Raw genomic sequence first — 14,443 nt, forward strand, 5'->3', positions numbered from 1 at the left:
AGGGGATTGTGTAGAAATCCGCCGGATGGGCCAGAGGTGATTCTGGATGTAAGGGAGACCCAGAAAGAGTCTGTTGTTGCTCAGGAAAGTGTTCCCCTAGAGCAAGCCCTAGGTGAAGAGGGTAAGGGCAGAATTTCTGTGAGGGGTGAATTGTTGCATAGAAAAGCCCTAGGGAAAGGAATCATAGAATCATAGAATATCAGGGTTGGAAGGGACCCCAGAAGGTCATCTAGTCCAACCCCCTGCTCAAAGCAGGACCAATTCCCAGTTAAATCATCCCAGCCAGGGCTTTGTCAAGCCTGACCTTAAAAACCTCTAAGGAAGGAGATTCTACCACCTCCCTAGGTAACGCATTCCAGTGTTTCACCACCCTCTTAGTGAAAAAGTTTTTCCTAATATCCAATCTAAACCTCCCCCACTGCAGCTTGAGACCATTACTCCTCATTCTGTCAACTGCTACCACTGAGAACAGTCTAGAGCCATCCTCTTTGGAACCCCCTTTCAGGTAGTTGAAAGCAGCTATCAAATCCCCCCTCATTCTTCTCTTCTGCAGGCTAAACAATCCCAGCTCCCTCAGCCTCTCCTCATAAGTCATGTGTTCTAGACCCCTAATCATTTTTGTTGCCCTTCGCTGGACTCTCTCCAATTTATCCACATCCTTCTTGTAGTGTGGGGCCCAAAACTGGACACAGTACTCCAGATGAGGCCTCACCAATGTCGAATAGAGGGGAACGATCACGTCCCTCGATCTGCTCGCTATGCCCCTACTTATACATCCCAAAATGCCATTGGCCTTCTTGGCAACAAGGGCACACTGCTGACTCATATCCAGCTTCTCATCCACTGTCACCCCTAGTTTCAGAGGAACAGCCGTGTTAGTCTGTATTCGCAAAAAGAAAAGGAGTACTTGTGGCACCTTAGAGACTAACCAATTTATTTGAGCATGAGCTTTCGTGAGCTACAGCTCACTTCATCAGATGTTGAAGTGAGCTGTAGCTCACGAAAGCTCATGCTCAAATAAATTGGTTAGTCTCTAAGGTGCCACAAGTACTCCTTTTCTTTTTGTCACCCCTAGGTCCTTTTCCGCAGAACTGCTGCCAAGCCATTCGGTCCCTAGTCTGTAGCGGTGCATTGGATTCTTCCATCCTAAGTGCAAGGACTCTGCACTTATCCTTATTGAACCTCATCAGATTTCTTTTGGCCCAATCCTCCAATTTGTCTAGGTCCTTCTGTATCCTATCCCTCCCCTCCAGCGTATCTACCACTCCTCCCAGTTTAGTATCATCCGCAAATTTGCTGAGAGTGCAATCCACACCATCCTCCAGATCATTTATGAAGATATTGAACAAAACCGGCCCCAGGACCGACCCTTGGGGCACTCCACTTGATACCGGCTGCCAACTAGACATGGAGCCATTGATCACTACCCGTTGAGCCCGACAATCTAGCCAGCTTTCTACCCACCTTATGGTGCATTCATCCAGCCCATACTTCCTTAACTTGCTGACAAGAATACTGTGGGAGACTGTGTCAAAAGCTTTGCTAAAGTCAAGAAACAATACATCCACTGCTTTCCCTTCATCCACAGAACCAGTAATCTCATCATAGAAGGCGATTAGATTAGTCAGGCATGACCTTCCCTTGGTGAATCCATGCTGGCTGTTCCTGATCACTTTCCTCTCATGCAAGTGCATCAGGATTGATTCTTTGAGGACCTGCTCCATGACTAAAGTCCTCCTTTTCCAGGGACTGAGGTGAGGCTGACTGGCCTGTCGTTCCCAGGATCCTCCTTCTTCCCTTTTTTAAAGATTGGCACTACATTAGCCTTTTTCCAGTCATCCGGGACTTCCCCGGTTCGCCACGAGTTTTCAAAGATAATGGCCAATGGCTCTGCAATCACAGCCACCAATTCCTTCAGCACTCTCGGATGCAACTCGTCCGGCCCCATGGACTTGTGCACGTCCAGCTTTTCTAAATAGTCCCTAACCACCTCTATCTCCACAGAGGGCTGGCCATCTCTTCCCCATTTTGTGACGCCCAGCGCAGCAGTCTGGGAGCTGACCTTGTTCCTGAAGACAGACGCAAAAAAAGCATTGAGTACATTAGCTTCTTCCACATCCTCTGTCACTAGGTTGCCTCCCTCATTCAGTAAGGGGCCCACACTTTCCTTGGCTTTCTTCTTGTTGCCAACATACCTGAAGAAACCCTTCTTGTTACTCTTGACATCTCTTGCTAGCTGCAGCTCCAGGTGCGATTTGGCCCTCCTGATATCATTCCTACATGCCCGAGCAATATTTTTATACTCTTCCCTGGTCATATGTCCAACCTTCCACTTCTTGTAAGCTTCTTTTTTATGTTTAAGATCCGCTAGGATTTCACCATTAAGCCAAGCTGGTCGCCTGCCATATTTACTATTCTTTCGACTCATCGGGATGGTTTGTCCCTGTAACCTCAACAGGGATTCCTCGAAATACAGCCAGCTCTCCTGGACTCCTTTCCCCTTCATGTTAGTCCCCCAGGGGATCCTACCCATCCGTTCCCTGAGGGAGTCGAAGTCTGCTTTCCTGAAGTCCAGGGTCCGTATCCTGCTGCTTACCTTTCTTCCCTGCGTCAGGATCCTGAACTCAACCAACTCATGGTCACTGCCTCCCAGATTCCCATCCACTTTTGCTTCCCCCACTAATTCTACCCGGTTTGTGAGCAGCAGGTCAAGAAAAGCGCCCCCCTAGTTGGCTCCTCTAGCACTTGCGCCAGGAAATTGTCCCCTACGCTTTCCAAAAACTTCCTGGATTTTCTATGCACCGCTGTATTGCTCTCCCTCCTCATGGAGTCTTTGCAAGCAGTTTACTGCAACTGAAGGGTGTGAAAGTGATTTAATCAAGAAAGTTTCAGTTCCTAACAGCCAGAAATTTTCATTTGTGAATGGATCCACTGACTTTCCTGTTGAAGGATCCAGCGTGGAGAGCTTTGAGAAGGTCTCAGATGGAGTGAAAGCTGTTAAGAAAGTTAAACAGTCCTCTAACCAAGTGGCTGTGTTTGGCCAGCTTGTTGGGGTGACAAGGTTGTGGAGAAAGGGATTTCTCCATGCTGATTCTGTAAGTGAACAGTATGTGGCCCAGGTCAAGATGGGGGAAGATGGGGCTCTTAACCAAGAGAGCCCGAATTGCAGCTCTCCAGACTGGAGCGCTGGGAGAAGACCCGATCACAGTTTGACCCCCGGGGGTTTTGGGGTGGCCAAAGGGCACGGGCCGCATTAACCTTCCCACATGTGGCCTGCGAATGCTATTGACCACCCCCGACCTAAGGGAGGGCGTGAAACTGGAAGAGCCTGGTGTAACTCCTACCAAGGAATGGGAAAGATGCTGGGGCATCCATGGGAACGTTGGTGGCTTCGAAATTCCCCAGGTCACCGGCAAAAGTGACCCCGCTCAATTCGGTCTCGAATGGGGGAGAGATGTGACGGAGCGGGACTGTTCTTAATGTTTCCTCTGAATATTGTGGGGGTGCCTCAGTTTCCCCTATGCAGTTCTTCAGTATCTAGGGGGTGGGATAAGGGTGTATGATCATTGCAGAGCCCTAGAGGGCAGGTATGTGCAGGGGTCTGGACACAGAGGATGGGCGACACCCTGTTTCCTGGCCACTGATGGCCTGGGCCCTTCCCCCTGCCAGGTGAGAGCTAAAGGGTTGGAGAACAAAGGAATCCTGTGCCCTCCTGGCCCGGGAAAGGCACAAAGCCCAGAGGAGGAGGGGCTGGAGGGAGTTTCAGTTTGGGGCTGGCTGGGGACATGGAGTGAAGGGCAGACGTGGTTGTCTGGCTCACTGCCCCCCAGGGTCTGGTTCTCTGCACCTACAAGCTCTGTGTTAGACCGTGTTCCTGTTGTCTAATAAACCTCTGTTTCCCTGGCTGGCTGAGAGTCCTGTCTGACTGCGGAGTTGGGGTGCAGGACCCTCTGGCCCCCCCCAGGACCCCGCCTGGGTGGACTCGCTGTGGGAAGCGCAGGGAGGGGCAGAGGAGGCTGAATGCTCCGAGGTCAGAGCCAGGAAGGGGAAGCCGGGGGAGCTGTGTGTCCTGCAGACAGGCTGCTCACAGAAAGGAGACTCCCCCAAAGAGCCGTCCCAGAGCATCGCCCGGGACCCTGGGACACTAGTGCCCATCTATAAACAGGGAAATAAGGACAACCCAGGAATTACAGACCAGTCACCTTAACTTCTGTACCCGGAAAGATAATGGAGCAAATAATTAAGGAATCAATTTGCAAACACCTAGAAGATAATAAGGTGATAGGTAACAGTGAGCAAGGATTTGTCAAGAACAAGTCATGACAGCTTTCTTTGACAGGGTAACAAGCCTTGTGGATGGGGGAAAGCAGTAGACGTGGTCTATCTTGACTTTAGTAAGGCTTTTGATACTGTCTCCCATGACCATCTCATAAACAAACTAGGGAAATGCAACCTAGATGGAGCTACTGTAAGGTGGGTGCAAAAATAGCTGGAAAACCGCTCCCAGAGAGTAGTTTTCAATGGTTTGCAGTCAGGCTGGAAGGGCAAATCGAATGGGGGTCCCACAGGGATCAGTTCTGGGTCTGGTTCTGGTCACGATATTCATCACTGATTTAGACAATGGCATAGAGAGTACACTGATAAAGTTTGCGGACGATACCAAGCTGGGAGGGGTTGCAACAACCCAAGGAGATGATACAGCCTGAAACAACAGCTCTGAGATGTCTGAACTGCTCCACTCCCTGCAGTAGTGTTCCCCTCCCCAGTGCGGGATAGCCTGTGATGTGGGTCAAGTTGCCCGTTCTCAGCTCCCCACCCCAGTCTCAGCAGTTTATTCTTGCGGCATGCTCCCAACAGGCCTGTTCTCAGCTCCCCCCGGCCCCCAGAAGGGCAGGGCTTCCCCAGATCCTGGCTCATATGGGGAGAAAGGAGAGGGGCTCAGACCTCCCCCCAGAAAGAGCAAGACCCCCGCATATCCCTGTTCCCACATGGGGGGCTGTGAGAGGGGCAGAGTTAAGGGTGTCGCACTTTACATTTCCTGGTTTCCGGAGGTTTAAATTCAGCCACTCCCCATGTTCACGAAGGACATGAGGCAGCACTGGGCCACCTTAACTCTGCCTTCACCAAGTTTTTTGGACAGTGAGTCATTTTTAATGAGGGTTGAGATTCCAATGTCATCACATGACTCCAGGAGCCAGAGATCTAGGCAGGGGCTTATATTGCATCTGCCGTCATCTGGCAAACTGGAATTGGAGCAGGGGGAGGGAAGAAGCAACAGACCCCCATTAGAGAGGCAGCTGAGGGCATTGCTGATTAACCTGCCCAGGGATGTGCTGTTACTTCAACCCTATAAAACAAAGCACTTACCGCAGATGCCTTTTCCTCTTTCGTAGTTTCCTTTTCTTTCTTTATCTCCGCCTGTGAATTCTTTTTTCTGTTTCGAACTTGGCTATTGCCAGAGCTGGATGAGTCTCGGGGCGGGTCAGAGTTGAAGCTGCGGTTAGAGTGTGGAGGTGGATTTTGGGACTTGTTTCCATGACTTTGGCTGTTCGTGGAATTCTTGAATTCACACCCCGTTGGCGTGGCGGGCAGAGGAAGAGAGAGGAATTCCATTAGCAAAAGTAAAATGACATTTTCCATCATCTTTAGTGTTTTATTCTCATGGAAGACGCTGCAATTGGGCTGACAAAGTTTCTTCTTCCCTCTGTGGCAGGGTGACCAGATTTTCACAGTGAAAACCAGGACCGTTTGCCACATAGGAAGAGGACAGATTTAGCCGGGGTCAGAGAGCTCTGAATGGGGCTGCGTTCACACTGACACACTGCTGGGAAAAGTTTCAATCCGGAGACAGAACCTGAGACATTCAGGAACAAGGAGGTACCAGACACAGAGACAAAAGCCCTGGGAGATTAGCCCTGAGAAAAGCCTAGAGAGGGGGGACAGAGGGCTGCCGGTCGGGAGTGGGGGGCACCAGCAGGGCTGGGGAGGGGGCAGGGCTGGGCTAGCGGGGGGCTGCGGCTCGGGAGTGAGGGGCACCGGCAGAGCTGGGGGGGTAGGGCTGGGCTGGCGGGGGGTGGGGGTCGGGGTGGAGGCTGGGCTGTCTCAGATACTTTCAGCCCCATCTGTCCGGCTCGGCGTTGCAGAGTCCGGACCGGCGAGTAGGTACTTACGGCAACGCAGACCGCCACCAGCAGGGCTATGACAAGTACAGCGCCGAAGTAGATCAAAGGTACCGCAGCGTTTGTCACGTGCTCCTCACTGGGGCCCTGCCAGGGACAGGGAAGGATCGTTTTTAATTATCACTTCGTGTCACTTCTTACAACCCCGAAAGCCGTAATTCTAGGGCTGCAGAGTCCAGCCCTCGAAAGCTACGAAATGAGAGAATTCATGGTGCCCATGAAGAGAGGGAGGGATCTGGGGGTCTGGATAAGAGAAGAGGGGGGAGGGGGCAGGACCCAGGACAGGGGGCAGAGAGGAGCAGTGGGGAGGGGGGGATGGAGCAGGGGGGAGGGACGGGATGGAGCAGGGGGGAGGGGCAGGGAGGGAGGGCGGAGAGGAGCAGTGGGGTAGGGGTGGGGATGGAGCAGGGGGGTATTGGGTACTTACCCCTCCTCTCTCAGCACCCGGGGCACTGGCCAGGGTGGCCTGGATTGCGGACATCAGGAACGCGGCCCAGCGCCCCCATGGAAAGCGCCGCATTGTGCTGGGGGGAGAGAGGAGCGGAGTGAGAACCAGAGGGGCGTCTGTGACGAAGTGGGAATGTTCTTAATGTTTTCTCTGTATATTGTGTGGGTGCCTCAGTTTCCCCCAGGCATTTCTTAAGGATCCAGGTGGTGGGATCAGGGGGCGAGATTGTTGCAGAGCCCAAGAGGGCCAGTGTGATGGAGTCTGTACAGAGAATGGCCGACACCCTGTCTCCTGGTGGCCTGGTCCCCTCCCCTGCAAGGTGCCAACTGAAGGGGCTGGTGAGCAAAGAGATCAGGCGGCCTCCTGGCCCGGGACAGAGAGAAAGCCCAGAGGAGGGGCTGGAGGGGTTTTCAGCTTGGAGATGGCTGGGGAGATGGGGGGAGGCCCAGAACCTGGGTCTGGGCTCCCCACCCCCCGTGACTGAGGGGTCCTGTTCTCTGCACCTACAAGCTCTGTGTTAGACCATGTTCCTGCCGTCTAATAAACCTTCCATGTTCCTGGCTGGCTGAGAGTCCCGGTGAATCGCAGGAAGTGGGGGGTGTAGGGCCCTGACTCCCCCACACTCTGTGACAGCATCTGACTGCCCCCCGGGGCTGATCCAGCCCCTCGGCCAAGGGATTCGCGTCACTATTCAGGGCAGGCAGGGAAACGTCTTCTTTTGGCCTGAGAACCCAGCACATCTTCCCTCCGGTCACAGCACATCACTGTGGGGGAGGCTGATCTGTCTGGGTGTTTCAGTGTAATCCATTCCTTCGTTTAGGAGTTCAAGTGTGTTTTAATGTAGGACTTTTCCAGAATACTCGGTCTGATTTTTACACCAACAAGTGCCTGGCTTCCGTCCTTCACCCTGCGTATGTCCATTGTCTTTGTCCCCTAACTTTCCCAGTATATTCACAATTTTCCCTTCCTCAAAAAGCACCGTTTCCCATAACTCCCTGTGGGGACTTGTGCTGTTGGCCTCAGTACAGGTGACCACGTCACTGGGGCAGGAGAGGGCTAGAAAAGTCACCGGCCATTTCTCATTATTTCCCCTGGGGCTGAAGCCACCGTCTGGCCCCATTTCGGTGACGTGGTCAGCAGGGTCTGAACTCTAGATCTTCAAACCCCTTCTGTGACTTGTGCAGTAACAAGAGTGACTGTTACTCCTCTGTGTAGACCGGCCCACAAAGGGGGATGTGAAACACACACACGCGGCCCGATTCCCTCTCCCAGGGGGCTGCATTGCACGTGCACACACACACACAGCCCCGATGCCTGCAGGGGGCAGTGCTGGGTACACACCCCCACACACACTCACATTATTTGCCCGCGGGTTACACAACCACTTGCCGACAGCAGTAACTGGCCGGGTCCCGTTGCAGGGAGAGGTGAGGGGTGGAGAGTTGCCGTGTGCAGCGATGACAAAGGATGGCTGGGGAGGAGCAGAGGATGGGCCTGTAGATTAAGGGGCACTTGGCCTTGGAGGGGATTTACAGCTCTCTGGCAGGGGGCAGATTTGTACCTATTAGGGCACAAATTTTGCACCAAGATGCGTGAACAGGAATTTAGGCCAGGGGTTCTTGCAACAAATTTTTTGGTGGCCTCAGAGTGCGGCCACCAACTCTTTTTCCTAAAATTATTTAATTTTCCTAAAGTTAATAAAGTAATATGCACATATATACCTCCAAACCATTGTGATTTATTTATGTAAGATTTGGGGGTTTTTTTTTTGCAGACTCAATCATAAAAATCATGCACAGTTCTCTCTATTCTTTACTGGACCTAACAGAATAGAAATGCAGATCAGGTGCTCTGCACGTTCTTGTCTTTTTTACTATTGTTTCTTTTGCTTTTTCGGTAAACGTGGTTGTCTGCATAACAATTCTGAAGTACATTTAAAAATGCTTTGACATAATAGAAGTCCAAATACTAATGAAAAGCGGATCTGGGTGGCTTGGGTCTGGGGAGGGGATGGGAAGGGAGGCAGGGCTGCGGCTGGCCTGGGGCTCCTCCGGGCAGCTGTGGGGGGGCAGGTCTCAGGACTTTGACCAGCCCTGGGTCCCTCCGGCCGTGGGGGGTGGAGACACTCAGGGCTTCTCTGGGTTGGGGGCTTACGGCTCCAGGTGCAGGGGGTCTCAGGGCTCCAGCTGCCAGGGGTGGGAGCACAGGTGGAAGGGATGCAGTCGGGGCTAGCATCCCAAAAGGGGGACTCCACCCGCTGTCCATGCACCCACCGCTCACGTCCTCACCTCCTGCCCCCCTCCTGTCTCCCTCCTCCCTCCCCCACCCACTTCCTGTCTCCCTCCTCCCTCCCCCACCCACTGCTCGCCTCCTATCTCCCTCCTCGCACCCGGGGCCGGGCTGCACGGAAGCCCCGCTTGCCTGTGGCCATGGCGGGGTGCCCCCGGCTGGCTGGGGGCACGGGGAGGGGGCGAGGTGCTGTCCCCAGCCCAAGTTCACTCATCAGACACGAGGGCAAACTTTTCTTCCAGCGGCCCCCGGCCCAAGGGCAACTTGCCCCAACTCCCCCAGGGAGTTACAGTCAAAGCCAAGAGAAACCCAAGATCTTTCATTCCTGCCCTCGTCACTAGCCAACGCTGCTCCCTCATGGCCCGTTCTCTCATCTAGTGACTGGTAACCCCCATGGAGCAGGACTGACTTACCCGCCGAGAGCCAGGCCCTTAGTTGCCGAGTGAAGATCGGAAGCGCTGGGGCTGGTCCGGGTTTGATGTCGCTGTTCAGTCTGTCGGTAGGTTTCAGAGTAGCTGCCCTGTTAGTTGGTACTTATACTGAGTGTGGAAAGTCCCAGCCAGGAAGAGCCCCGGCCCGGCCACCTCATTGGCTATCAGCAAACGAATCACCCCGCTACCTCCCGTCTCAAGTCACGTAGTCACCAGACCATGGAAAATATTCAACCCCCACAGGTGCAGATCCCATATTTGGTAGTTTGTGGTCAATAAATCTTGATGGTAGTTATCTCACAATGTGGCTATTTAACAAGCTGCAACTCTCATCCACTTTCACTTTCACTAATGCTACTGTGCTCATAAAAATCCCCTTTTAATTTTTCCTTCTTGGCCCAGCCTTGATCTTATCTCTGGACGCTGAAGAGGGGAAAACTTAAGGCCAGAATTTTCCAAAGCGTTAGGCAGGTAAAAGGGTTTTTGATGGAGCTGGTCAGAAACTGGGGGATTGTTTCTGTGGAATATTTTGACATTTTGGGGAAAAAAATCTAAACTGAAATTTCTGAGCTGAAAACCAAAAGGAACAGTCACTTAGCGTACAGTTGTCACAGTTGGAGACATGCCAAGCAATCCCCTTGGAGCGTCTCTGGGGTGAAAGGAGGTGAGGAGAAAGTCTGAAGAGCTGGGTCCCATCTGGCACAGTCTCAGGGTAACTGCACCTTTGATCCGCTCCGTGGCCTGCTGTAGAAATGCCTGTTTGGGTCTCAGGCCTCCAGCTGTCAGCTCTCTCTGGGCAGGGGCCCGTGACCCACTCCCGTCTGACCGGACGTTTTTGGCTGTGGCCCCCTGTAGTTCACTGGGATATCCCCAGCAGCCGGTCTGCCATCAGGCCAGCACCTGTGCCGTGGTTACTGTCCACAGACATGACAAGTGATTGACCAGTGACCCAAACGGTGTTTCCAAAGCAAGCTCACTTCTTCAGGATAAAAGCCTCCAGAGAAAACACGGAGACAAGAAATGGATTTACAGGCACACTGAATGTACCGGAAATCCCCCATCAGGGAGGCTAAAATCCCAACCCTTCCTCGGACTACTCGGGCCCGTTGGACCAAAAGTTCTGTCCGTTTGCTGGATCAGAAAGAGTCCACGAGGCTGGATAAACTCAGCCTTGTATAACAAAAGCCTTCAGTCTCTGGAAAACCTAGCCTGAGCCAGCCCATACAAGCCTCTCCAGTGGGTGGTGGCTCTCTGGAGCTGTTAACAATCCCGGGGTAATCACCACCCCAACTGGTGTTAGTTCCTGGAGGAGCCGTTAGCCTCCCCCATGGAGCAGAAGATAATCGTACAAACCAGTCATAGATTTCCTAGCGTGGTTCCCCAAGATACAGCCTGGGGCTGCAATATCTGCCGCACTGTCCGTGGGGTAGAGCAGGGTGGGGGAGGGGCCTCAGGGGGATGTTAGGGGGTCTCGTAATGGGGTGTGTGGGGATAATGGGGGTCTCAGGGAATCATGTCAGGGGCATGCTGGGGTTCTGTGAGGGGCGATGTCAGGGGGTTTCTGAGGTCGGATATTGGAGGTCTCTGAGGAGGGAGGTTGGGGATATTGGGGGTCTCTGAGGGGAGATATCAGGGGTCTCTGAGGGGGAAGGTTAGGGGGATACTGGGGTCTCTGAGAAGGGAGGTTGGGGGTCTCTGAGAAGGGAGGTTGGGGAGATATTGGGGGTCTCTGAGGAGGGAGGTTGGGGGATATTGGGGTCTCTGAGGAGGGAGGTTGGGGGTCTCTGAGGAGGGAGGTTGGGGGATATTGGGGTCTCTGAGGAGGGAGGTTGGGGGATATTGGGGTCTCTGAGGGGAGATATCGGGGGTCTCTGAGGGGGAAGGTTAGGGGGATACTGGGGTCTCTGAGAAGGGAGGTTGGTGGTCTCTGAGAAGGGAGGTTGGGGGATATTGGGCGTCTCTGATGGGGGATGTCTGGGGGTCTCTGAGAGGGGAGGTTGGGGAGATATTGGGGGTCTCTGAGGAGGGAGGTTGGGGGTCTCTGAGGAGGGAGGTTGGGGGATATTGGGGTCTCCGAGGGGGGAGGTTGGGGAGAAATTGGGGGTCTCTGATGGGGGATGTCTGGGGGTCTCTGAGGAGGGAGGTTGGGGGATGTTGGGGTCTCTGAGGAGGGAGGTTGGGGGTCTCTGAGGAGGGAGGTTGGGGGATATTGGGGGTCTCTGAGGGGAGATATAGGGGGTCTCTGAGGGAGAAGGTTAGGGGGATATTGGGGTCTCTGATGGGGGATGTCGGGGGTCTCTGAGTGGGGAGGTGTCACGGAGTCCCTGGGCGATGCTCTGGAACTGCTCCCCATGAAGCCAGTCAGGACTCTGGGGCAGTCGCCTTTCTGTGAGCAGCCTGTCTTCAGGACACACAGCTCACACAGCTTCCACCTTCCTGGGTCCGACCTCGGAGCATTCAGCCTCCTCTGCCCCTCCGTGCGCTTCCCCCAGCGAGTCCGCTCAGGCGGGGCTCCTGGGGAAGCCAGAGGGTCCTGCCCCCCAACTCCGCAGTCAGACGTGACTCTCAGCCAGCCAGTAAAACAGAAGGTTTATTAGACGACAGGAACATGGTCTAACACAGAGCTTGTAGGTGCAGAGAACGGGACCCCTCAGCTGGGTTCATTCTGGGGGGCAGTGAGCCAGACAACCAGGTCTGCACTTCACTCCATGTCCCAGCCAGCCCCAAACTGAAAACCCCTCCAGCCCCTCCTCCTCTGGGCTTTGTTCCTTTCCCGGGCCAGGTGGTCACCTGATTCCTTTGTTCTCCAACCCTTCAGCTCTCACCTTGCAGGGGGGGAAGGGCCCAGGCCATCAGTGGCCAGGAAACAGGGTGTCGGCCATTCTCTGTGTCCAGACCCCTGCACACACCTGCCCTCTAGGGCTCTGCAACGATCATACACCCTTACCCCACCCCCTAGATACTTAAGAACTGCCTAGGGGAAACTGAGGCACCCCCACACTATTCAGAGGAAACATTAAGAACAGTCCCACTTCGTCACACCAACCTCACCACATATTTCAGTAACACACACACAGCAAAGCTTCATAACTCCCCATACCATGACACCACACACAATCCAACAGGGTCTTAGCGTTCAAGACTTACAAAATGCTCCCTCACAAGGCATGCACTGTGCCAAACGTATCACCAGCATCCTATCACAATGAGGGTACCAAGGCACTACTTAGAGCTACAGAGCATCACACCCTCTTGTAATCCCCGACTCCTCGTTCTAGCTTTCCAACATCCCCACGTTGGCACCTGGCTGGCAGTGCCCTGGCTGCAGGGTCTCCGCTGCCAGGTGTTAGTAAATATTAACATGCAATGGTGTTAAACTCTCACAATGTGTTTATACGCCAACCAAAATCCTGTTCGGGTCGTTTTTCTCGGTATTTACTCCCCTGTACCTGGGAAGCTGAAAAGTTCTGCCCTGCAGTTGAACCTAGGGAGCGAAGAGAAAACGAACTCAGTAATGCGAGTGTGTGGAATCGTTTCCCCTGCTCTTTCCCCTGACCGTACGGACAGCACACGCATTCAGGGGAGGGACCCTTTGAAAGTAATTCAGGGCGTCTATGGATGTATGTTATAATTGCCAGCAGGGGCTGAACGTGCTCTCCCCTGGCATCGAGTGATGAGCTGCGGGAGAAAGCTTCAGGAGCAGACCGTGTTTTCAGAAACATGCCTTCTCCGCCCCTGTGCATGGCCCAAGTGATGGACTGCGGCTGGCGCTGGGTTACAGATCACTCTGGTATCGAATGCAGGGCAGTAAAGGGCTGTTAGCCTGACTGTACGAGCAAAGGGCAGCAGGCCTGTGCTTCGCCGGCCCTGATAGACCAGGTCACCCTCACCTGAACCTTACTTGCTAGGAAGGGATAGAGGGGCCAAAGCCCAGGGAAGAGGCGCAGGGGAGGGGACGGGTGTTGGTAGCTGGCCAGTCCAGGGGCTGGGCCTTAGGCCTAGTTTGGGGACAGCGAAAGGGGCCCGCTGCTGAAGTCACCGAGAGCTGAAGCAAGCGGCAGCCTCTGGGAACGTGATGTCGCAGCAGTGGAGATTCGGCCTAGAGAAGGTGGCCGAGGGATGGTGGCCAGCAGCAGCGTTGGCCAGCAGTATCAGAGTTCTTACTCAAGCCCCCCGCGCCCCGGGGAGCGAGGTGAGCCCACCGTGATGACAACTCTCAGCCTTCGCTAGCTAACTGTGAGTGGGGTGCGGCAAGGGAGAGGGGAGGGATGCGTTAAGGGGCATTTGTTTGTCCGACTGTCCCACCTCAAGGGGGGAAACTGAGGCAAAGGACAAGGCCCAACATACTCTGGGGCGGGGTTTGCTGATGGTCACGTGCTTTTGAATCATGCAGGGTGAGGATTGTGGGGAGAGGAAAGAGCCCAGGGGGGAGAAGGGCCCGTGTCTGCGTTTTAATAACATCGGGGGGGAACTGCAACTCTTCCCAAAGAACAACAGGGAGAAAACCTGAGAGAGAGAAAACGGGAACCAGAGAGAGAGAGAGAGAACGCGAGGGGGACTCGGGCAGAAGTGAGCAAGTCTGATGTTCACTGGGTTAATTGGCTGTTCCAGCGGGAGGACCGGGGGGGGGGCATTTGGGGGATGGGTTTGAATTCCTCATTCCCCACCTTCCCAACCCTTATCAGTAACTAACTACCTGACCCCATCCCTGCTTTAGCCCCTACATTCAGCTAGGATGGTTGGGCAGGTTGGCTGGGTGCCACTGCTCAGATGACCAGCAGTGAAGCAGCTAATCACATTGACAGTGAAACAGTCGTCATTATGTTTCAGAGTCAACACACAAATGTGCTGAATAAGGCCATTCCCACCTCACAGAGCTAACAGCCCAGGCTGCCTGCAGACTCAGGCAGACAGCACAGCACTGGTAACGCTCAGTCTATACTGAGACAGTTTCCTCGCTGCCACCAGAGATAGTCTCGATGTTGTGGTCTAGGTGTATAAACCCCACACTGTTAACCAAGGGTTACTGGGAACCTGAGCCCCATTAGGTCCCCGGGTGGCACCTGGTGGGGTGTAGGCAGAACTGGGGATCAAAC

The 14,443-nt window shown here is 53.9% G+C and overlaps 1 protein-coding gene across 1 annotated transcript in view; it reads right to left on the reverse strand.

Annotated features, from left to right (window-relative positions):
- The window catches only part of LOC142072442 (uncharacterized), a 31,755-nt gene extending 22,023 nt beyond the window's left edge, over nucleotides 1–9,732 (reverse strand). Inside the window, exons 1-4 of the mRNA XM_075129141.1 lie at nucleotides 9,330–9,732; nucleotides 6,607–6,703; nucleotides 6,171–6,266; nucleotides 5,368–5,559 (exon numbers count right to left, since the gene is read on the reverse strand). Of these exons, the coding sequence (XP_074985242.1) occupies nucleotides 5,368–5,559; nucleotides 6,171–6,266; nucleotides 6,607–6,699 (381 nt within the window). The 5' untranslated portion in view covers nucleotides 6,700–6,703; nucleotides 9,330–9,732. The remainder of the gene's footprint in view (nucleotides 1–5,367; nucleotides 5,560–6,170; nucleotides 6,267–6,606; nucleotides 6,704–9,329) is intronic.
- Nucleotides 9,733–14,443: the final 4,711 nt, after the last annotated feature.

Source organism: Caretta caretta, chromosome 6 (assembly GCF_965140235.1).
Source record: "Caretta caretta isolate rCarCar2 chromosome 6, rCarCar1.hap1, whole genome shotgun sequence".
In the NCBI taxonomy this organism is placed as follows: Eukaryota; Metazoa; Chordata; order Testudines; family Cheloniidae; genus Caretta; species Caretta caretta.